Genomic DNA, 20,986 nt, shown 5'->3' on the forward strand with positions numbered 1-20,986 from the left:
TGATCTTTCCTTCTTCTGCAAATGCAATGACGCCTTCATATTGCACAAAATAATTAGCAAGATCTTGACACTAGCCAATGTGTTATATACTATTTATATAAATAGGCCTGGAATCTTTATCATTGGAACGTAAATATGGAGGTCTACTATCGCCTGTCTACTGTAAAAAAATACCAACTATGCCCAGTAGATGTCAGATGCATCCCATCCAAACTCTAGGCCTAGGGGAAATTCATGTCAGTCAAATCACTTTGAGTGATCAGAATTTTTTAACATGTCATTATCAATATATTGCCATGAATTTGTTGTAATGTCCATCCTTTACATGTCTGAATCATTTTTATAGTGTAATGCTCTATACTACCTGAGTGTAAGTGGAGGTTGCGGAGGGAAGGATGACTCATAATAATATCTGGAATGGAATAGTATCAAACATGTGGTTGATACCATTCTATTGACTCCATTCTAGCCATTATTATGAGCCGTCCTCCCCTCAGCAGCCTCCACTGGTGATTGTGCTGCTGTTACCATATGCCAGGGAGTTACACACTACACTCACGGCTGCACAGCAGGATTGAAACCCTCTCATATTACATTGGTGGCAGAGGTGGGATCGCCCCTGTTGCCTGGCTTATGTTGTAAGTGTACCATTGAGTGCCGTTTTGGGCTTCATGCAAAAGTACACATAGGGAGAGTAGGGCCAATTAGCCGATATTAAACATATAATATCCTACATCAGTGGTACTCAACTCTTACCCTACGCGGTTCGGAGTCTTCTGGTTTTCAGTCTGCTGGGTTTTTTCTACCTAGTAATTAATTCCCAGGTCTAAATTAGTTTTTTATATTTTTTTTAACTAGGCAAGTCAGTTAAGAACAAATTATTATTTACAATGACCGCCTACCGGGGAACAGTTTCTTGTTCAGGGGCAGAATAGCAGATTTTTACCTTGTCAGCTCATGGATTTGATCCAGCAACCTTTTGGTTACTGGCCCAATGCTCTAACCACTAGGTCACAACACTAGGCCTGTGCAACAAGGGGGCTGGACTCAATGCTGGAAATTCACCTAATTTCTCCATTTACACATCAAAGTCAATGAGCAGCACCACAGAGATGTCGAACTTTTAGTCCAGTCTTTCAGGAAAGTCCCCGATTAGAGAGGAACAATGAAAAAATGCAGTGGAACTGGCTTCGAGGTCCCGAGTTTAGTTTGAGGGGCCACTAATTTACATTTTTATTGGGCCCACTTTTGATGGCAATGAATGGACATCTCATTCCAAACTCATTCCACGGAGGGCCGAGTGTCTGCAGGTTTTAGTTTTTCCCTTTCATTTAAGACCTAGACAACCAACCACTCAAGTACAAGGGTGATGCGAAAACATGCAGACACTCGGCCTTCCCTGTGTAAATATAATCTGCAATATCCAGATATGGGGTATCCCTTTAAGAGAGTAGTGGCTACAGAGGAGGCTGGCTGCAGGGTAGACCTAAGTGTGTTTCTTGAATATTATTATTTAATTGGCTCCCTGGATCTCGTAGGCGTCTCTTTCTAGCAATGAACAATTTGGAGATCTTTCTCCCCAATAAGAAACCCCTACGAAACTCGGGAAGCCAATAAGATAATTCTACACAAGGAACGCCTTTTTATCTAGGCTGCAATCAAACCCTCTGCAACAAGGGGGCTGGGCTCAATGCTGGGAATTCACGTCATTTCGCCGTTTACACATCCAAGTCAATGAGCAGCACCACGGAGATGTCCGCCTTTTAGTCCAGTCTTCCAGGAAGAGAATTAACCAACGCGTCGCCGAAATGTAGAGCACAGCACCAACAGAAAACAAAGAACTTTCACGCGTTTATGATGAACATGGTCATATAATGGATTGATAACAAACCTTAAACGTATTTATTACGTGGCCCGTAACCCTCCAAGTCAGGGAGTCGGGTGTGGGTGTTTTTTCTGGTTTATTTCAAAGAGGAGAACGGGAAAAGGAAAGTGGGAAGAGGAGAACTTCCTGAATTTAGCGAGACATGTCAGAATCCCCATCGCAGATCATAACCAAGGTATTTGTTGATTTTATAAAGCAGAATCAAGTTCTAGGACCCCGGGGTGAGATGCGCTTGACGCAGTCGTGTTGTTGACAACTGCATCGTATGTGTCGGTAATCATCTGTTGCTGAGGGGAACGTTTCGCCGCTCTGTTGTAGACTATATCAGCGCATGGTAAGTCCATCCATGCTGTGCGCAAGTTTACCGACTTCGCAGCACACCTGAGATAAACGTTTTTCGTCACGACTTTCATTTTCATAGGCTATTGGTGCTTTCAAGACAACTGGGAACTCGGGGGAAAAAACGAGGTCAAATCATGACGTCAGTGATCTTCAGGTCGGAGCTATAGAAAGAAGCCCGCGTTTCCGACTTGGAATTCCGAGTTGGATGACCATTGAAACGATTTTTTCCCCAGTCGGAGCTCGTTTTTTTCTGAGTTAACAGTTGTTCTGAACGCGCTAAAGTCGGAGATTTCCGAGTTCCCAGTTGTTTTGAACGCGCCATATGTCTTGTTTTAAAACCACCAGAAATGTTACTATCCTTATGGATCATATTAGCCTACAATTAATGTTACCGGTTGAAACTATTAATGGGAATATAAATGTATCTGTCACTATTATATAGCATACACACAGGTAACTAATTTTCTATACAATACATTTTGTATATGTAAACCTGAAATATGTAGGCCTAAAATATGTAAAACGGTTCCAGTGCAAAAATGCATGCTGTTTATCATGTTATTACATTACAATAATGGTCTAAAGATGGATCTTCAAATTTCAAATGACAAGGAAACTATTTGGTATTGTTGGGATGCAGCCTAAACGAGTAGGCCTAAAGATATTTTGGAATGATAATGTTTTGCAGAGATAATGTAGGCTATATGTATGCCCTTAAACACACACGCTCGCACAGAAACTCAGTCTCTTGCTCCCTTCTTGGCCCCATCTGTACCTGAACCCCTTTTTGACAACCTTGTCAAATCTGGGCTGTACAAATGCGAAATCTTGTAAAAGTAAGACTTGATATAGTGTGTTACCGTTGGCTATAGGCTACTGAAAACAGAAAGTATTCTTGAAGAGTAGGGCGGTCTGCATAATAAAATGAGATTAAAAGCTCATTGCTACATATGCCACAGTGAGTTCCTAGTACAGTAAGCTAATAGGAACTAGCCATTTTCGATTGACTGGTTGGATGAATCACCAATCCATGTTATAAGATGTTGCTGTTGGCAAACGAGCCTATAAACATCATATTCAGCAGCACTGATGGGCTTATACATACTCACCTGTTAACTGTTGCTGTCCATAGAAGGTGCAGAGTAGAAAGAGGCAAATTAATGATGTTAGAATATCGTTGTACACAACAGCACATGCATATATTTTCGTGTTGTTACATATTGTATAAGTAAATGTCCACAAATACCAGTAAGTTCAACCTCCTGTTTAGTGACTGGCTGCATTGACCTTTTTATGAATAAAAAGATTGGCTATGTGTAGGTACCTTATCCCGTAGATAAAGAATGTCTTTAAATGGTGTTATAGTTTCTCGGCGTGGTGATTCTCAGGCTGTTTGGATTTAAAGATGGTTTTCTGGGAGGTTTATAACTAAGGCATGCTTTGTGTCTCTGTGTATCTATTCATAGCAGGAGAGGAGCTCATTCAGTCCTTCCTCCGCGAGCCCCCTGCCAAACTCCACTTCCTCCCCCGTCCATGCTCCCACAGCCAGGCCAGCCAGCCGAATGGAGGACGAGCCTGCCAGGCTGCCCGTGCACCTGCGTGAGTCACACACAAACATGCAGACACACGCCAAACACACACACACACACACACACACACACACACAATCAACAAAACAAAAATGGTGTTTTTAGCCTGCATTTCCCTTATTCCATAAACATTTGTTTTGAGAGCTTTTGGCCTCAGAAAATGGCAGATTGAAAGCCATGATTTACTTTAGCTACTTGCATGTCACGTCATAACTCCAACGGGCATCATTCTCCCCATGTGGACAGACAGACCTACTCATGTGTCCCTCCTCTGAGGTGCAGCAGACCCAGGGTCAAGGACCAACACAAGACGTCTTTCCTGGACCATAGCAGAGTCACTGTACTGGAACACTACACAGTAGAGCACAGCAGGACAGTGACAGCCAACACAACTCAGTACACGGCAGTACAGCAGTGTTCAGTACAATAACACCTCAGGGTACTAAAGGACAGCACACAACACAACATAGCTCAGTACAAGAGGATAGCGAACAGCACAGAATCATAACCCAGTGTAATGGAGGAGTATAACATGTAAAGGTAGGAGAAGAGAGGAAGTAGGAGATGGGCTGGGGAGAGTCTAGAATTAGGGAGAGAGAGTGAGGTATTACAGGATAGAATAGGACAGGGTGGACAAGAAGGAAAGTAGGGAGATGACTGTAAATATGAGGTAAGGTGAAGAGAGGATTTGATTTGTATCGAGAGGGCAGATGCGTATATTGATTTACTTTGCTACTGTACATTATTCTGCACTGATGAGGAAGAGCGGCATGTAAGCATTTCACTGTACCATTTACACCCGCTGTATCCTGTGCACGTGATGAATAAACTTCGATTTGAGGTGTTTACTGATTTGACATGGTTGGAAAAGTGAGAGCATTGGTCGAAAACATGTTTTTTTTAAAAACATTCTTAAGACCAGTAAAATCACCAAGGGCATCAAAAAAGAGAGGAAGGAAGAGGGACAAGGAGAGAATGGAACATGACAACCGTGTGCTGTCTGGTGGAGCAGACGGCAGGTCTCAACCGGCCACTGCCTGACCCAATAAAACAACAGGCGGGGTTGGATCACGGCCAGGATAATTAAACGTCTATTCCACGTTGGTTCAACACAATTTCATTAAAACTATGTGGAAACAACGTTAATTATACCAGTATGTGCCAATGAGTTGTTGTGGGAACTTTTGAGGGTAATTGACCTAAATATTGGCGGTTTGTTGATGTGTGTTTGGCAAAGATATGGTGCAGTACTCATAAATTAGACCAGTATATTAACACACTTTGTGGTAATCTCAATATCTAAAAGAAATGACCTGTAGTGTCTATGCACGTGGACCATATAGAGGAAATTCCCCATTTCCACTTCCCCTTTTGTATTGTCATAGAAAAAGGAAGAACGTTTATGCCTGTTTTGGTCTGAGGTTGTCTGTTAGGGCTGTTTATCTGGGCGTGGTGAATGTGGTCTGCTGGACTGTGAGCTTCGATTCAACTTTTTGTTTGAATCTTTAGATTATGCAAGATTTCCCTCTCTTCTACATGTCTTTATGTCCTGTTGAATATATAAACTACCCTTCACCTGTAGGCCTACAGTACCCAAACTTCTTATTGGAACCTTCTTTGGCTCAAAGCCATCACTCTTCCTGACAATGATCTTTTAGACAACTTGTAACACGTTTGCTCCCCTTCCGAACACATCACACAGCTGGATCCAACTGGCGCACATACTGCGAGAGACAAACCGTCCACATTCAAAGGCAATTTGTCCAGGGAGAAAGAAAGAATGAAAGAGGGGGGGGGGGGAGGAAATTGCAGTGTGGGCAGAAATCCGCCTTCTCTATTTCCTGAGGAGGAAGTGGATTAGATCAGGGTGAGAGTTGCAGCCTTCTCCCCACACTCAAAGAAGGCTTCTTTTCTTTTAAACCCTTTTAGCCAGGAGTGTTAGAAACCACCCCACTCTGAATGGGAGAGGTTTGCCTCTCCCTGTGTGTCTGGGTGAATGTTCTTGAAGTGGTGAAGTTAGTTACATTTCTCCATCACATTGGCGGATTTTCACGTTAATCCTCCCAATTTCCTTTCTGTTAGTTGTCTCATTGTTGAACTATAGAACATGCAAATGAAAAGAAAATAAGCACAGCTGTAAAACACTATTAATTCTACTGTTTGGTTGCACTAGATGTCAGCACTTGAGTGAAGTGGATGACTTTTCAACTCACAATTACATTACATTAATCGTGTTTACTTAATTGTCTTGTGATGTGTCAGCCTCAAGGTCACCCACCTAGCAGACACTAAGAAGCGTAGCAGTGTCATTCAGGCTCACTGCAGTCAGGGTTTCACGCTATTTACTGACGTCACAGCGAGTCGGGTGGGCACTGATGGGGATGTAACATTGAGACACCTGTGCAAAGTGACAAGTTCAAAGAATAGGGAGTGAGTGTCTATGGGAATGTGTATGGAGAGCACAGTTTACATTGAACATGGAAGCTTATTGAGCACGAGAAATCACTTGCTGGGTGACTGAGAATGAAGCCTCTTCTTGGAAACTTGGCTTGCTGCTGTTTTTCTTTGTAAACCTTTCTCAATAGATTGTTTGCTTTGCTCACAGCTGGGGTTCTACTGTGTGTGTGTGTGTGTGTGTGTGGCTGAGAGTGTGAGTGTGTGTGTGTGAGAATGTCTTTGTGCACAGGCATGTTGGTGTGTGTGTCCGCATGTCACTCTGTGAGTAATTGTACAGTGTGTGTGTGCCTGCATATTCGTTTGTGGATTCTTTCTGTATGTGTAAAGATGTTTGCGTGCATATCAATGGTGCAGTACATACAAAGGGTGTGTGTGTGTGACTATGTATACCCCAGTGCCTTTCAGAGGGGAAATTTCCTGCCCCTGGAAGCCGTTCTCATCCTCAGGAATTTCCTGAGTGGGCAGACTGCGCTTCCTGAATAAATGTTGTTTTTCCCCCCTTCGTTCCCTTTTCTCCCTCTGAAAGGGGAAACTGTTCTCACATGCCAACAGCCAAGTGGAGAGAAGCCCCTTCTCTTCCTGTATGAAACACTCCACATGCCATCATGGAAGGAAGGGGGTTTGGGAGGAAAGTGGAGGTCATAGTTCCCCATCCCAAACCCGACAGGGAGCAAACTGAGCCCACCAGACAGACTGATGCTTAAAAGACATAGCTATGTTGCGGATGCTACCCATTCTCCCTTTTAAAGGGCGACTGCACTTCCTTTGGCTTTGTTTTGACGGTTGCTCAATGGAGACCATGACTGAAGCCAAACCAGAGTTGTCTTCGGGGTGTGGTTTGATGTGGGTGTGTTATGTTTGTATATAGACCCTTTCCAGTACACGACACACTGACAGATGCACGGGGCTCTTGGCTGCAGTAAGTAAGCCATTGCCATCTGTGCCCATTCAACAGCCTAGATTTAGATTTGATTACTTCCAAACAAAATAACTTTTTGTGGTTCTCATACACTTACAATGATGTTTTGATTATAGCTTGAACAGTCGCTAAGATTATATTTGGTTGTGATCTTTGCAAAATAAGTATTTTGGATGCCGCATTTGTTAGCTAGTATGCTAACGCTCATTGACATAGTCTGTAGCAAAAGCTAGCCAAAGAGCCATTTTACTGGTTGAAGTTGAAGTATTAAAAAAAGAAGTAAAATGCAGTTGATTTGTGATGATGACAAACAATCATGAGCCTTAATCCAATTATAATCCAAAAGTAGTGTGAAATGCTATCAAAAGCAACATGTAAATGTAGAGGCTTTTTTTTGCTGGCGTTCTATAAGAACTCCCCCGTGTTCTTCCACCAACTTGTGTGTATCGCCCTCGTGAGGCAATGTTTGCAACACAGAAATGGGTCTATTGTACCTTGACAGGTGTTTGTCCCTCCTGAGTCACTGTTGCAACAACAACCACTTACTCAAAATGTTAATTAATTTAGACGGTTTTGCAGAGGTCTTAGTCACGCAATTTTGCATCTAGCATCTAGCTAAGGTGTTTGGTGCAGTAATTCTTAAGTAAAAACATTTGCATGAAAAACTAGTCTGTGCACTGCATACAGTCTATCGAGCCGGGAAAGTCTGACTCCGCGCTCAGGACTGATTTCTGAGAACAATATCTTTACAATATCATCTGCAAGCTGTCAAATTATTGTTAAGAAAGCACAAGCAACATACTGTTTATCAGTGTACAAAATCACTTGCTAACTCTGTGTTTGTCAATGAAGCTAGCAAGTCGAAGCTAGCAAGTGGAAGCTAGACTGCTTATCAAGTCAGTGGAGAGTTGTGTGCTTCGGTGCTGTTATTTTTTTTAAATATATTTTTTTACTTTCTCAGTGTCTATTACCAGAATGTGAGTCTGTCTGGCAGTGTTTAATAGGGAATCGTGTTACGAAACAGGTCGCTGGGGGACACAAGGTGGGTTTCAGAATATTGAAAAGTGGTCTCTGATCTCAATACTCATTTTGCCGAAAAAAGTGGCTGACTTGAGTGATTGACACTATCAAACATCAGGAAGTGGCCACTCTATAGAGGGCTTAGGGTCAAGGGTTATTTCAATGTAACATTGGCGAATCAGTTCTCTTATGTAAACACGTCTGAGATGCTGTGTAATGGGCAGATCTGTTTCACTGTCTGGAGGTTCTGCTGCTATGATTGGATAGAGCGCGTGCAGCTGATGGAGCGCAATCAGTACAGCTGCTGCTCTCGTGTTAGTGGCCATGAATATTGTAATCCATACCCAACCCCCCAGTAAGTCACGACAAACTCATTTACAGAACTCCGTTTTGGATGAGACTGACTTCATGACCAAAATTATCGTATTTACACATTGTAGATATTTTTGACCCTAGAATTCATGTTTCTAACTCATATCGATTCCACATATAACCAACTTTGGTTTTAAACGGCCTAAGGGGCAGTTGACCTTTTTTAAATGAAGAGTCTACTGCAGATTTCATTAGCATAGATGACATGCTAATTTCCATGACATTGTGGTTTAATACAGAATAATTCTGGATTGAACAATGAGGTCAAACTGAGAACAGCTATTCGCTTGAACATCTCTGAAACCTCTAGCAGGGCTGATGTATGTTCCGATTACATCTGTATAATTTTGGGTGAATTTTGGCCCATTCCTCCTGACAGAGCTGGTGTAACTGAGTCAGGTTTGTAGGCCTCCTTGCTCGCACACGCTTTTTCAGTTCTGCCCACAAATTTTCTATAGGATTGAGGTCAGGGCTTTGTGATGGTCACTCCAATACCTTGACTTTGTTGTAGAGGTTAAAAAACTAACGTTTAAGTTCCTTGCTCAGAACATATGAAAGCTGGTGGTTCCTTTTAACATGAGTCTTCAATATTCCCAGGTTAGAAGTTTAGGTTGTAGTTATTATAGGACTACTTCTCTCTATACCATTTTGTATTTCATATACCTTTGACTATTGGATGTTCTAATAGGTACTTTAGTATTGCCAGCCTAATCTCGGGAGTTGATGGGCTTGAAGTCATAAACAGCGCAATGCTTGAACCACAGCGAAGAGCTGCTGGCAAATGCAGGAAAGTGCTGTTTGAATGAATGCTTACGAGCCTGCTGGTGCCTAGCACCAGTGTCAGACTGCTCTATCAAATCATAGACTTAATTATAATATAATAACACACAGAAATACGAACCGTAGGTCATTAAATGGTCAAATCTGTAAACTATCATTTTTTTTTTTTTTCAGTGAAAATATGGAACCGTTCCATATTTTATCTAACGGGTGGCATCCCTAAGTCTAAATATTGCTGTTACATTGCACAACCTTCAATGTTATGTCATAATTCTGTACAATTCTGGTAAATTTAATTATGGTCTTTGTTAGGAAGAAATGGTCTTCACACAGTTCGCAACGATCCAGGCAGCCCAAACTGCTGCATATACCCTGACTGCTTGCACAGAACACAAGAGAAGTGACAATTTCCCTAGTTAAAATAAATTCATGTTAGCGGGCAATATTACCTAAATATGCAGGTTTAAAATATATACTTGTGTATTGATTTTAAGAAAGGCATTGATGTTTATGGTTAGGTACACATTGATGTTTATGGTTAGGTACACATTGGTGCAACGACTGTGCTTTTTTTTTTGCGAATGCGCTTGTTAAATCACCCGTTTGGCGAAGTAGGTTGTGATTCAATGATACATTAATAGGCACCGCATTGATTATATGCAACGCAGGACAAGCTAGATAAACTAGTAATATCATCAACCATGTGTAGTTAACTAGTGATTATGTTAAGATAGTTTTTTATAAGTTTAATGCTAGCTAGCACCTTACCGTGGCTCCTTGCTGCACTGGCATAACAGATAGTCAGCCTGCCACGCAGTCTCCTCGTGGAGTGCAATGTAATCGGCCATGATCGGTGTCCAAAAATGCAGATTACCGATTGTTATGAAAACTTGAAATCGGCCCCAATTAATCGGCCATTCCGATGAATTGGTCGACGTCTACTTTGTTGTCCTTAAGCCATTTTGCCACAACTTTGGAAGTATGCTTGGGGTCATTGTCCATTTGGAAGACCAATTTGCAACCAAGCTTTAACTTCCTGACTGATGTCTTGAGATGTTGGTTGCTTCAATATATCCACATAATATTCCTACCTCATGATGTCATCTATTTTGTGAAGTGCACCAGTCCCTCCTGCAGCAAAGCACCCCCACAACATGATGCTGCCACCCCCGTGCTTCACGGTTGGGATGGTGTTCTTCGGCTTGCAAGCCTCCCCCTTCTTCCTCCAAACATAACGAAGGTCATTACGGCCAAACAGTTCTATTTTTGTTTCATCAGACCAGAAGACATTTCTCAAAAGCACGATCTTTGTCCCCATGTGCAGTTGGAAACCGTAGTCTGGCTTTTTTTATGGCGGTTTTGGAGCAGTGGCTTCTTCCTTGCTGAGTGGCCTTTCAGGTTATGTCGATATAGGACTCGTTTTACTGTGGATATAGATATGTTTGTACCCGTTTCCTCCAGCGTCTTCACAAAGCACTTTGCCGTTGTTCTGGGAATGATTTGCACTTTTCGCACCAAAGTACGTTAATCTCTAGGAGACAGAACGTGTCTCCTTCCTGAGTGGTATGATGGCTGCGTGGCCCCATGGTGTTTATACTTGCGTACTATTTGTACAGATGAATGTGGTACCTTCAGGCGTTTGGAAATTGCTCCCAAGGATGAACCAGACTTGTGGAGGTCTACATTTTTTTTTCTGAGGTCTTGGCTGATTTCTTTAGATTTTCCCATGATGTTATGCAAAGAGGAACTGAGTTTGAAGGTAGGCCTTGAAATACATCCACATGTACACCTCCAATTGACTCAAATGATGTCAATTAGCCTATCAGAAGCTTCTAAAGCCATGACATTATTTTCTGGAATTTTCCAAGCTGTTGAAAGACACAGTCAACTTGATGTATGTAAACTTCTGACCCACTGGAATTGTGATACAGTGAATTATAATTGAAGTAATCTGTCAGTAAACAATTGTTGGAAAAAATTACTTGTGTCATGCACAAAGTAGATGTCCTAACCGACTTGCCAAAACTATAGTTTGTTAACAAGACATTTGTGGAGTGGTTGAAAAACAAGTTTCAATGACTCCAACCTAAGTGTATGTAAACTTCTGACTTCAACTGTATGTGTGTGTGTGTGTGACCTTCAATCCTGTAAGCGTCTGTTAACGTGAAACATTGTATTTATTCTAATTTCTTGGTTGTTGTTCTATGGCTCTAAGCTTACATTTCAGAACCAGTGTTCAAAATAAGATTTTAAAAAGCAGTCAGTTGAAACATTCAAGGGCATAGCTGGCCCTGTTTGGTCTGTTTGAACAATAACCTCTATCTAGCATGTACATGTTCAGTGGTCTGTTTACCCAAAGAGAAGGAAAGCATGGTAGCTGGTAGGTGTGCATTTTAAGATTCACAAGTGTAGCTTATGAGGTACAGCATTAGTACAGTACTACTCGTTGCTGCATTTTCTAAAAGAGGGTTGGCCTTCTCATAAAAAAAGCATAAATAGAATCAGTGAAGGCGGGAACCTATTGAAAACAAACTACAGTACATGAGCCAGCTTGCCCCCAATGCGCAACATACTATCAAACAGGTTGCGCAACTTCCTGCCCAATAACCGAGCGTTTGATTGGTCATCTGTTTTCACGCTTGTTTTGACTGGATGAAGTCCAATCTGGCTGCATTTGGAACACACGGTTTCTGATGAGGTGAAGTATGTTGTTTGCATATTGACCTGGAGCGAGAGAAAGAGAGGAGGGGATGAAGTGAAGGACAGAAGCAGGGAGAGTGAGAGAAGAGAGGGTGTGAGTAGGGGAAATGTGTAAGGTGTCACCCTCCATGTCTGACTCACAAGGTCAAAAGGCCTCCCTTTTCCTCCGACTCTGCATGATGAAAAGCTATTTTCAGTCAAGAATGAAAGAGCAATATCAGCCTCTCATTCAAGAGGTGAATGACTAGAGAGAGGAAACGTACTTGATGTTTTGACCAAAGTCCTGAGCTGTCAAAAGCATGTGCAAACTTCTATAGCATTTACAGTACAGCACTACATGTACAAAACATATTTTGTTATTCATTCCAGGTAAACCTGTACACACACTACTGGTCAGACATTTAGCGGTCTACACAATGGACACATATTTCCCCTGAATGTTCTGTTTTGCCGAGAGAGGAGTTAAAGAGGTTGTGGGGTTGTGGAGGGTAACAACGAAACAAGATAGCAGTGATCTCATCCGTTCTCTCCTTCAATCATCCCATGCGCTTACGAGTTGCCCCGGCAACAGCGTGCATCACTGTGTGTGTGTGTGCGCGTGCGGGGGCCTGCAAATCCACAGAGTGAAAATTATGTGTCATCAGAGAGGATTAGTAGCCCATGGTTTAGTCAAGGGCCTTTCGGGTGGATTCGCCGGTCGTGTTCGAGAGTGTTTCATCCCATACACAAACAGACTGCACACCAGAAACCCGAGATGGTGTCCAACAAAGACACGGATGGTGAAACGAGAGCGGGGGCTGAAATTGATTTGATCATGAACACTGAAACAATAAATCTGCAGGTTCTTACACAACTGAAATGTGAACAGGATTGGGCAAAAAGGGAAACTTCTCTGAGCCTGTGAGGGACAGAGTAAGATGTAGGGCTAATCAAAAAGGCACGGTCACTCTCTTTCCTCACGCTCTTTTTCTGGCTGCCTCAGCTTGTCTCTCTCTCTGTGTGTGTGTGTGTGTGTGTGTGTGTTTGTGTCTGCTGACTCTTAATATCCGTTTCTCTTCCTGTTGGTCTTCTTTTTTCTACCACTTCTCCGTTATTGTTTCTGGTTCCCATCACTATCTCTGTCCTCCCCTCCCTGCTCTATCCTTTTCTCTCTCTCTGCTCTCTACTTTGCTGCTGACTGTTGATAAACCTCACAGCGTTGCTCCCTAACCTTACCGCAGGAAGTTTCCTGTGCTGAAACGGAGCCCATGCTGGATCGCTTCCTGCCCAAGTGCGTTGTGGGACACGTTTGTTTGGGCCTCCCTCCCCCACTCCTTCCTCCGCTGGGCCCTGTGCAGATGGCTTGGTCCGGCAGGCCGGATCTCAGAGGAGTTTTGGCAGCGTTGTGCCTTCCCTCTTTTGCTCTCTCTTTCCCCTCTCTCAATCCAGCCCTGGAGAGAACATACCACTGCAGTGACCTCACAACCAGGTCCTCCCTGCATGCTGTACGCATCACTAAGGTCACGTGATTAAGGGGTCACCCGTAGGCGACACAGCTGGTGGATGCTAAGCATATGGTAATTAGATCTGTTCTCTTGTTAGGTGCTACCGGTAACTTACTGATGGTGTTTGTTCTCACCATGGCAGTCAATGGCATGGTCGGTTGTTCAATCTAAAATCTAGAGCTGTCATTAGAAAAATAAATCTAGATTGAAAGGATATGAAAACATATTTCATTGGGTCATTCTAAAATCCCTACATACAATGGGCTGTAGTCCTCATGTTATTCTTGAACACCGGTATCCAACTGTTGTATGATTTACACCTTTACTCATAAAAGTGCTCTTTACTTGTCATATGTGACCCATCGGGGGCCAATTGGCCCCTGATTGAAAATCCAGCTCAACCAGATGCATGGCCCCTGTGACAATCTGTAGTATTTTTCACAGACTGGTTCTGGCTTGACTGTTTGTGGAGACTATGTAAGTAGACCCTGTGTAGTGATGGAATGGGCCACATAAAACATTCCATTACACATCAGGTTCTTCACTGGCTATATAGTTATGTCCATCTGCTATATTCTAGATGAACTTCCCTTCACAAGTCTACCACAAGCCCTGCCAATGTCTCTTCTCTCTATCTGAATATGGAAGGGAAATGGGAAACTGGCAGTCTACGAGACGTTTCTTTTTATTTGGATTGTTCCCTGTATAAAACGTCCTTTGTTTGACGAGTGGGGGGGGGAGCGATCGCTCTGAAACCACGCACGGGTTCCGATTACTCCTGTGACAGTGACATTGCGCGCGCCGCTGGCCAAAGATAACAGCTGTCCCATTCCAAGAGGAAGTGTTTGAGGCCTGGTGATAAGTGAGACGTAGAAACTGCTGCCCTTTGTCTGGTGTACGCGTGATGGATGGTGGTTTGGTGTGTGTGTGTGTGTGTGTGTGTGAGGTGAAGCACAGCGATACTGTAAATCTGTTCACAGGTTAAAGGTTAGAGCCTAGTATGAATGTAAATATAGGCCACCCAGTACCCAATTAAGTCATCTAGATCAGGGCTCTCCAATGCTGTTCCTGGAGAGATACCCTCCTGCTACAGACAAAGAAACAATTCCTGACAAACAACAATGACTTTTCTGTCAATGATTTATGTGCTAAACATCTAGTACTCTCAATTGCAATACGATGAGCAAGACTGGAAAAACAATACGACTTCACTCATATGCCGTATAAACCCATTGTAAGGCTTTCTAGCTGATATGAATTACATGCGGTTTACTTTCTAGACATCCACTACTCTCTGATTCCCGCACTCACCCACACCATTGTTTTCCCTTTGAATACTATTGTATTGTCCATGTGTGGGTTGAACGAAAAATGTAATGTTATTTAATTTTTTTATGATGTCAGTTTCCTAAATTTATGAATGGAATGCACCTCCAGGTTTGAATCAACCACATTGTTATTGTTTAGGTTACAAGGAACAAGTTTATCATTTTCTAAGTAATGGTGTCGGACACACATTTGTGGTGAGTGTTGATTCCTGGGCTATTGCTCATTGCAGTCAGTCACTAATGCGTTTGGGCGATCCATCAGTGCAGATGTTTCGCTCTCGTAAGTTCCCACGGCAGTGAAAGAAAGAGCCTGCAGGGTGAAAAACGTCAGAGCTGTTTCCTTTGGTATTCCTCAGTGTGTCCTTGCCATTTATTCACTATGTGTTCGTGTATAAATACATGTGTATTAGACTAATCTACCTTTTAGACTGACTGAGAAAAGACACAGGTTTTCCTTTGCAATCTACCAAGGTTAACTTGGTACTGACAAACATGAAGCAAATATGAAATGAACATACTGTATGTGAGTACGCCTGACTGAAGTTAACTCTTATTCGACACCTCCATTCCTGCACTCTGCTTATCTCCCCTCATACCCTCCCCCCTTCTCCCCCCCCCTCTCCGCTAATCTTCAAATCAATCCCTCTTACTTTGATCTCCTTCCCTCATTTCCCTTTTTACTGCCACCTCTGTCTCCTTCCTCCCTCTCTCTCCCTTTTCTCCTTCCTTTTACTTCCCCCGGTCTCCCTCCTTGCCAACACTTTCTTCTCATTTCCCTCCTCTCCCCCCTCGCTCCCTCCACCCCCAGGCCTGCAGCCGGTGTTCTGGAGCAGGGAGGACGTGGGCCAGTGGTTGCGCTGGGCCGAGAGGGAGTTTGCCCTGCGTCCCAACACCAGTGGCAGTTTCCAGATGAACGGCAAGGCCCTGCTCCTCCTCACCAAGGAGGACTTCCGCTACCGGTCGCCCCACTCCGGTACGCCCACCTCCCACGCCACTGCCCTTATTAATTCAAACGGTTGCTATGTTATTAGAACACGTTTTTTTCTAACAACATGCTCATGTTTAACAATAATGCATTTTGAAGGGGGAATGACTTTGGAGAAATGGCACACTGACCTAAGATAATGGCCATGTGTCTAGAGCATAAAATGAGTGTCTTTTGATAGACCTTTAGCCTATATTTGTCAAATATGTTGATAGATCTGCTCAGCTGGAAGAAAGCAAGCGGAAGAGCAATATCAGGTGACTCAGCAGCTTCCTTAGTGGCGTTGCGGTCTGTCTTTGTTGTTGGGGGCAGGCAGTAGGAGACTGGTTGGGTAAACGGCCGATCAGGAAGTGCAAACCAAACTCAACCGTCACCTGCTAACACCAGGAATTTCCCCTGCAGTGCCGTGTTAAACAGCAGGGCCAGAAAGTGAGAACTGAAAGGGGTTTATGTGTGCAAGTGTGTGTGCCTGTGGCGTCTTCACTTCCTTTATGAGAACTATTTCCTTGATGATCTGACGGGAAGCCTCGCAAATTGAAGTGAAAAAACTCCCTCCATTCTATTGATTCTCTTTGAGGGAAATACTCTCTCAGAGCCCTTCATATACAGGTAGCAAGTTAAATCTTTCAGGGTGGCTTAATAATACAATTTTTTACACATTGAGCATAAACCATGTTATGCTAATGCCATCTCTGTTGTAGAAGATACTACAGGCTTTTGTTCATATTGTCTGACACAGTCAACCGTGCCTTAGCACAGGAATCTTGGAGGTGCTACAAAGTGAGTCACATGGTTGGTTTATGACTAGACTTGCCATTAGGATTCTGTCACGTCCATGACCACCTCAAGTAGGCTGCTTTGTAGGAGAACAGATGAGGTATGGAAGTTACCAAGCAATAATATAAAGTCTTGAACTGCCTCTTGGCAGGCTGACTCATTAGCAACACTATGACTCTTGTCTTGGTCTGTTGGCCTCATTTACCATCTGTTTGGTCCAGACCATGTTTTTAAACTCCAGTAAAGATCTCTGGTCGGAGCCTGATCCTTTTGATGACATTGATTGACAGCTGCTGCCCTGTCTATGGGGTGCACCATTGGAGGGGCTCATACGCTAACATCTGACCTCTAACCACTGACCTGTGTATCCTGCAGGGGACGTCCTGTACGAGCTGCTGCAGCACATCCTGAAGCAGAGGAAGCCGCACGCCTCCTACCCCTCCGCCTACTTCCCCGGCAACTCCTTCCACCCTCTGCCAGAGGGTGCTCTCCAGCACCACAAACTGGAAGGTCAGTGATGTTCAGTAGGGCACACTGTAGCAAAAGGCTTTGTAATGGCAAATGTAAATCTGTGTTCAGACAAGTTCAGGTTATACATTACATTTCACTGTCCCTACTGAACACCAGCCTGATGATGTTCTTGAGATCACACTTACTGAAGGAAGCAGCAAAACACCCTGCATACCACTGCTGGCTTGCTTCTTAAGCTAAGCAGGGTCAGTCCTGGTCAGTCCCTGGATGGGAGACCAGATGCTGCTGGAAGTGGTGTTGGAGGGCCACTGCCCTGCCACTCCCAATGCCCCAGGCCAGTGATTGGGGACACTGCCCTGTGGAGGGTGCCGTCTTTCGGATGGGACGTTAAACGGGTGTCTTGACTCTCTGCGGTCATTAAAGATCCCATGGCATTTATCGTAAGAGCGGCTAAATTCCCAATCTGGCCATCAAACCATCATGGTCACCTAATAATCCCCAGTTTACAATTGGCTCATTCATCCCCCTCCTCTCCCCTGTAACTATTCCCCAGGTCGTTGCTGCAAATGAGAATGTGTTCTCAGTCAATTTACCTGGTAAAATAACAGATAAATAAATAAAAAGGAAGAATAGAGAGAGGTGATTACAGGAGCGCATTGAATGGGGGGGGATGCAGTGGCATTGAGTTCAATATCCTTAGGATGGCTGTTCATTATTGTAACATGATCTTAGAGAGCCAGTCCAATTGGAAAGCATTTCTCAGACCAATCTGAAATCAACTTATTAGCCCATGGGGGGGAAAGACAACATTTGAGGCCCATTATGGAGTGGAATATTGAACGCGTCACTTTCCTGACAATATTATTTTGTTATTCATCCAACTTTTCTGCCAGAAGGATTTCACAATTCTGTTCTTGTCTAGGGGAATTTGTCGTGAGTAATTTCCCCTGAAGAACCCAACTGATCTGACTTCTTCTGTTTCACAGGAGTTACTCAACAATCTTATACAGTTGCTTCAATTCAAGTATTTAATTACACATGATCAGAGAAAATCAGTTGGTCATGTAGCAATACAATTGCAAGAAAGCATCGCAAGTATGCTTTAAGTGAATCTGACAAAAGTAACAAGTGGTGCAATGGTCTACTCTAGACTCTAGAGAGAGGTGTTTAAGTCTCTTTTTACTATCCACCTGAAAAGAGGAAGGACTTCACCTTCTTTGTGCTACACTTTGGACTCCTTTCACTGGAATGGTTAGAATGAAATGAGAGGAGAGGTGTTGACATTGAAACCTGCTCCACAAGGAAATGCTTCTATATTTAAACAACCTTTGGTCTAGGAGTTGATTATCTACAGTTCCTCATCTCTACATGTTTTATAGGGGAAGTGATTGGGTTAGATGATTCAGATGCTCAGGACTTCCTTGTTGTTCGGTATGCTAGTTATGGTATGCAGAAGCAAAGATATTTATTTCTTGCTTAGAGGCAAAGCATACTAGCTATTCACATGTTAACACTAAGTAAATGTGTACTCAACATGTTGTAATGTTCTACCCAGTAGAGGGCAGTCCAAACCAATCACTAATAATCTACCACCCACATACATTGAGACATGATGAAGTTTGTAAATGTGTGTAGTGACATCTACTGGACATCATGTAAATATGTTGGAAACATATATCCTAGGGGCTGCAGGTAGCCTAGCGGTTAGAGCGTTGGGCCAGTAACCGAAAGGGTGCTGGATCGGGGGTTAGGTTAAATGCGGAAGACTCATTTTAGTTGAAGGCATTCAGTTGTACAACTGACTAGGTATCCTCCTTTCCCCTTTATGCAGAAACGGTACGGCGAACACCACGTGGTACAGAGCCCCAACCCCAGCACCCACCCACCATTGAGCTCCGACACCGCTCCCGCTCTCCTCCCCGCCTCTCCCCCCTGGACCCAAACTACCCACGCCCTGGTGCCGAGGACCACCTCCAGACGTCCTCCCAGCTGCCCGACAGCAACCACCACCTGCCCGAGGACTTGTACACTCTGTCGGTGTCCCCGGCTGCCCCTAACGGCCGCTGTGCCACGCCCCGCGAAGCCCCCTGCCCAGGCAGCCCCGGGTGCCAGGACGCTGCCCCCCCTCGTGTCATCCAGCTCATGCCCAGCGCCATCATGCACCCCCTGCTGCTTAGCCCAGGGAGAGGAGGTGTCGCTGGAGACTTCAGGCACGGTCGTGGGGGGCCACCACTTCAGGCCCCCCATGAAAATGGGCGTGAGGGGAAGGGCCACATCCAGCTGGCACTGGCCCACCACCAGCAACACGCTCTACATCAGCAGGAGGAGGCGCTCTACAGGAACCACCACGTCATTGTGCCCATTTCGCCACCAGAGGAACAGGCAATGCCCATTGGACGGATAGCAGGTAACTAACGCTCCTAAAGGTTAATCTTAGAGGGTGGTGTTCACGGCTTCAACCAACTCTGGAGGAAGTGTGGCTAAAGTTGAAGTTAACAGGTACTGTCTGAAATGTGTCACCTCTGACGTGTTTGTGTTCCCAGACTGCAGGCTGCTGTGGGACTACGTCTACCAGCTCCTCTCAGACAGCCGGTACGAGAACTACATCCGCTGGGAGGACACAGAGACTAAAGTCTTCCGCATCATGGACCCCAACGGCCTGGCTCGCCTGTGGGGGAACCACAAGGTAACGAACTACACCCCCCAGTGTTTGATTGGAAAAGGCATTTTCCCGCAGTGCTGGTTTTCTTAAAGTTCTGTGTTAACATTCTATCTTGTTCTATTGGTTGTAACAGAACAGGACCAATATGACGTACGAGAAGATGTCACGAGCACTGAGACACTACTACAAACTGAACATTATCAGGAAAGAGCCAGGACAGAGACTCTTATTCAGGTATGGTAGGGTTTAGTTAAAACCCAATATTTATTTGAAGTAAAAGAAAAATGTATATACACTTGTCCAGTTTGAGTTAACTAATGATTAACCACTGTGCATGTGTGGTTCAGGTTCATGAAAACCCCAGATGAGATTATGAGTGGACAAACTGACAGGCTGGAGCACATAGAGTCGGACACAGACGATCAAATCTACATCAAAGAGGAATGCTGAGGCCTCTGGGAAATGGAGTCCACTAAAGCGATGAACTACTACAGCCGCTGATGCCTTTCAGAAAGCTGCTCGAACAATCGTTTCAAACCAAGAGCGCCCGGACATTCACTCTATCCAAAACTCAGAGGAACTTGATGGTGACGTCTCTAGATTTCCTTCTTTTAAAACTTTATAAGATTTTCTTTCCAGACAAATCTTATCAGTTGTTTTCTGTCTTAATGCAAGGAGTTCAAAGGACCTGGTGAGAAGTATATCTCATAAGACATTCCTTTTCCCTGAACTGCCACAGCAAATCAATCATTTCATGCTTGTCATTGTTGATTTTTCTTCCCCATGTGTGCATTAACTATAAGAAAATGTTGCAATTTGTGCAACTAATGGGAGGGGGTGTGTAGCTGGAACGTTTTCACCACAGAATAAATCTTTTTGATCAATTTGTATGGCTGATCTCTTAAAAATGCATCTGACCTTATTGCTTGAAGCCTAAGTCTAGCAATCATTCCTGAAACGATTGAATGAAGTGATATGTAGGCTAAATGTATGGTGATTTAAAAAAAATTGTTTTTACTGCCAACGTGAAGTTTGGAACTTATTCTGAGACAATCCACATGGTGGCAATGCTGCACCACTTCTGACTGTAAAACCAACATAGTTCACTGCACTGGAGTCCAAGTCCAGCTCTACTGAAGTTTATCTCAATATCAAATCGTTTCTGGGTAACAATTAGGTCCCTTACTGTGATTTTTTTTTAAATTATAATGGTCA

At 43.7% G+C, this 20,986-nt stretch overlaps 1 protein-coding gene across 6 annotated transcripts; it reads left to right on the plus strand.

The window, feature by feature from the left end:
- The first annotated feature begins 1,661 nt into the window (after positions 1–1,661).
- On the plus strand, positions 1,662–20,661 carry LOC109896690 (transcription factor ETV6-like). Of its 6 annotated transcripts, none has more exons than XM_020490994.2 (8): positions 1,662–2,060; positions 3,697–3,826; positions 15,685–15,849; positions 17,014–17,148; positions 18,941–19,516; positions 19,653–19,795; positions 19,905–20,005; positions 20,119–20,661. In XM_020490994.2, the coding sequence occupies exons 1-8, from the start codon at positions 2,028–2,030 to the stop codon at positions 20,219–20,221; spliced, it is 1,386 nt and encodes a 461-aa protein (XP_020346583.1). In that variant the 5' UTR covers positions 1,662–2,027; the 3' UTR covers positions 20,222–20,661. The 6 variants fall into 6 exon arrangements, with proteins under 6 accessions (XP_020346583.1, XP_020346584.1, XP_020346585.1 ...); XM_020490995.2 differs by having other exon boundaries at positions 1,695–2,219; positions 3,694–3,826; XM_020490996.2 differs by having other exon boundaries at positions 1,695–2,219.
- The last annotated feature ends 325 nt before the right edge of the window (positions 20,662–20,986 follow it).

This window comes from Oncorhynchus kisutch, linkage group LG9 (assembly GCF_002021735.2).
Source record: "Oncorhynchus kisutch isolate 150728-3 linkage group LG9, Okis_V2, whole genome shotgun sequence".
NCBI lineage: Eukaryota > Metazoa > Chordata > Actinopteri > Salmoniformes > Salmonidae > Oncorhynchus > Oncorhynchus kisutch.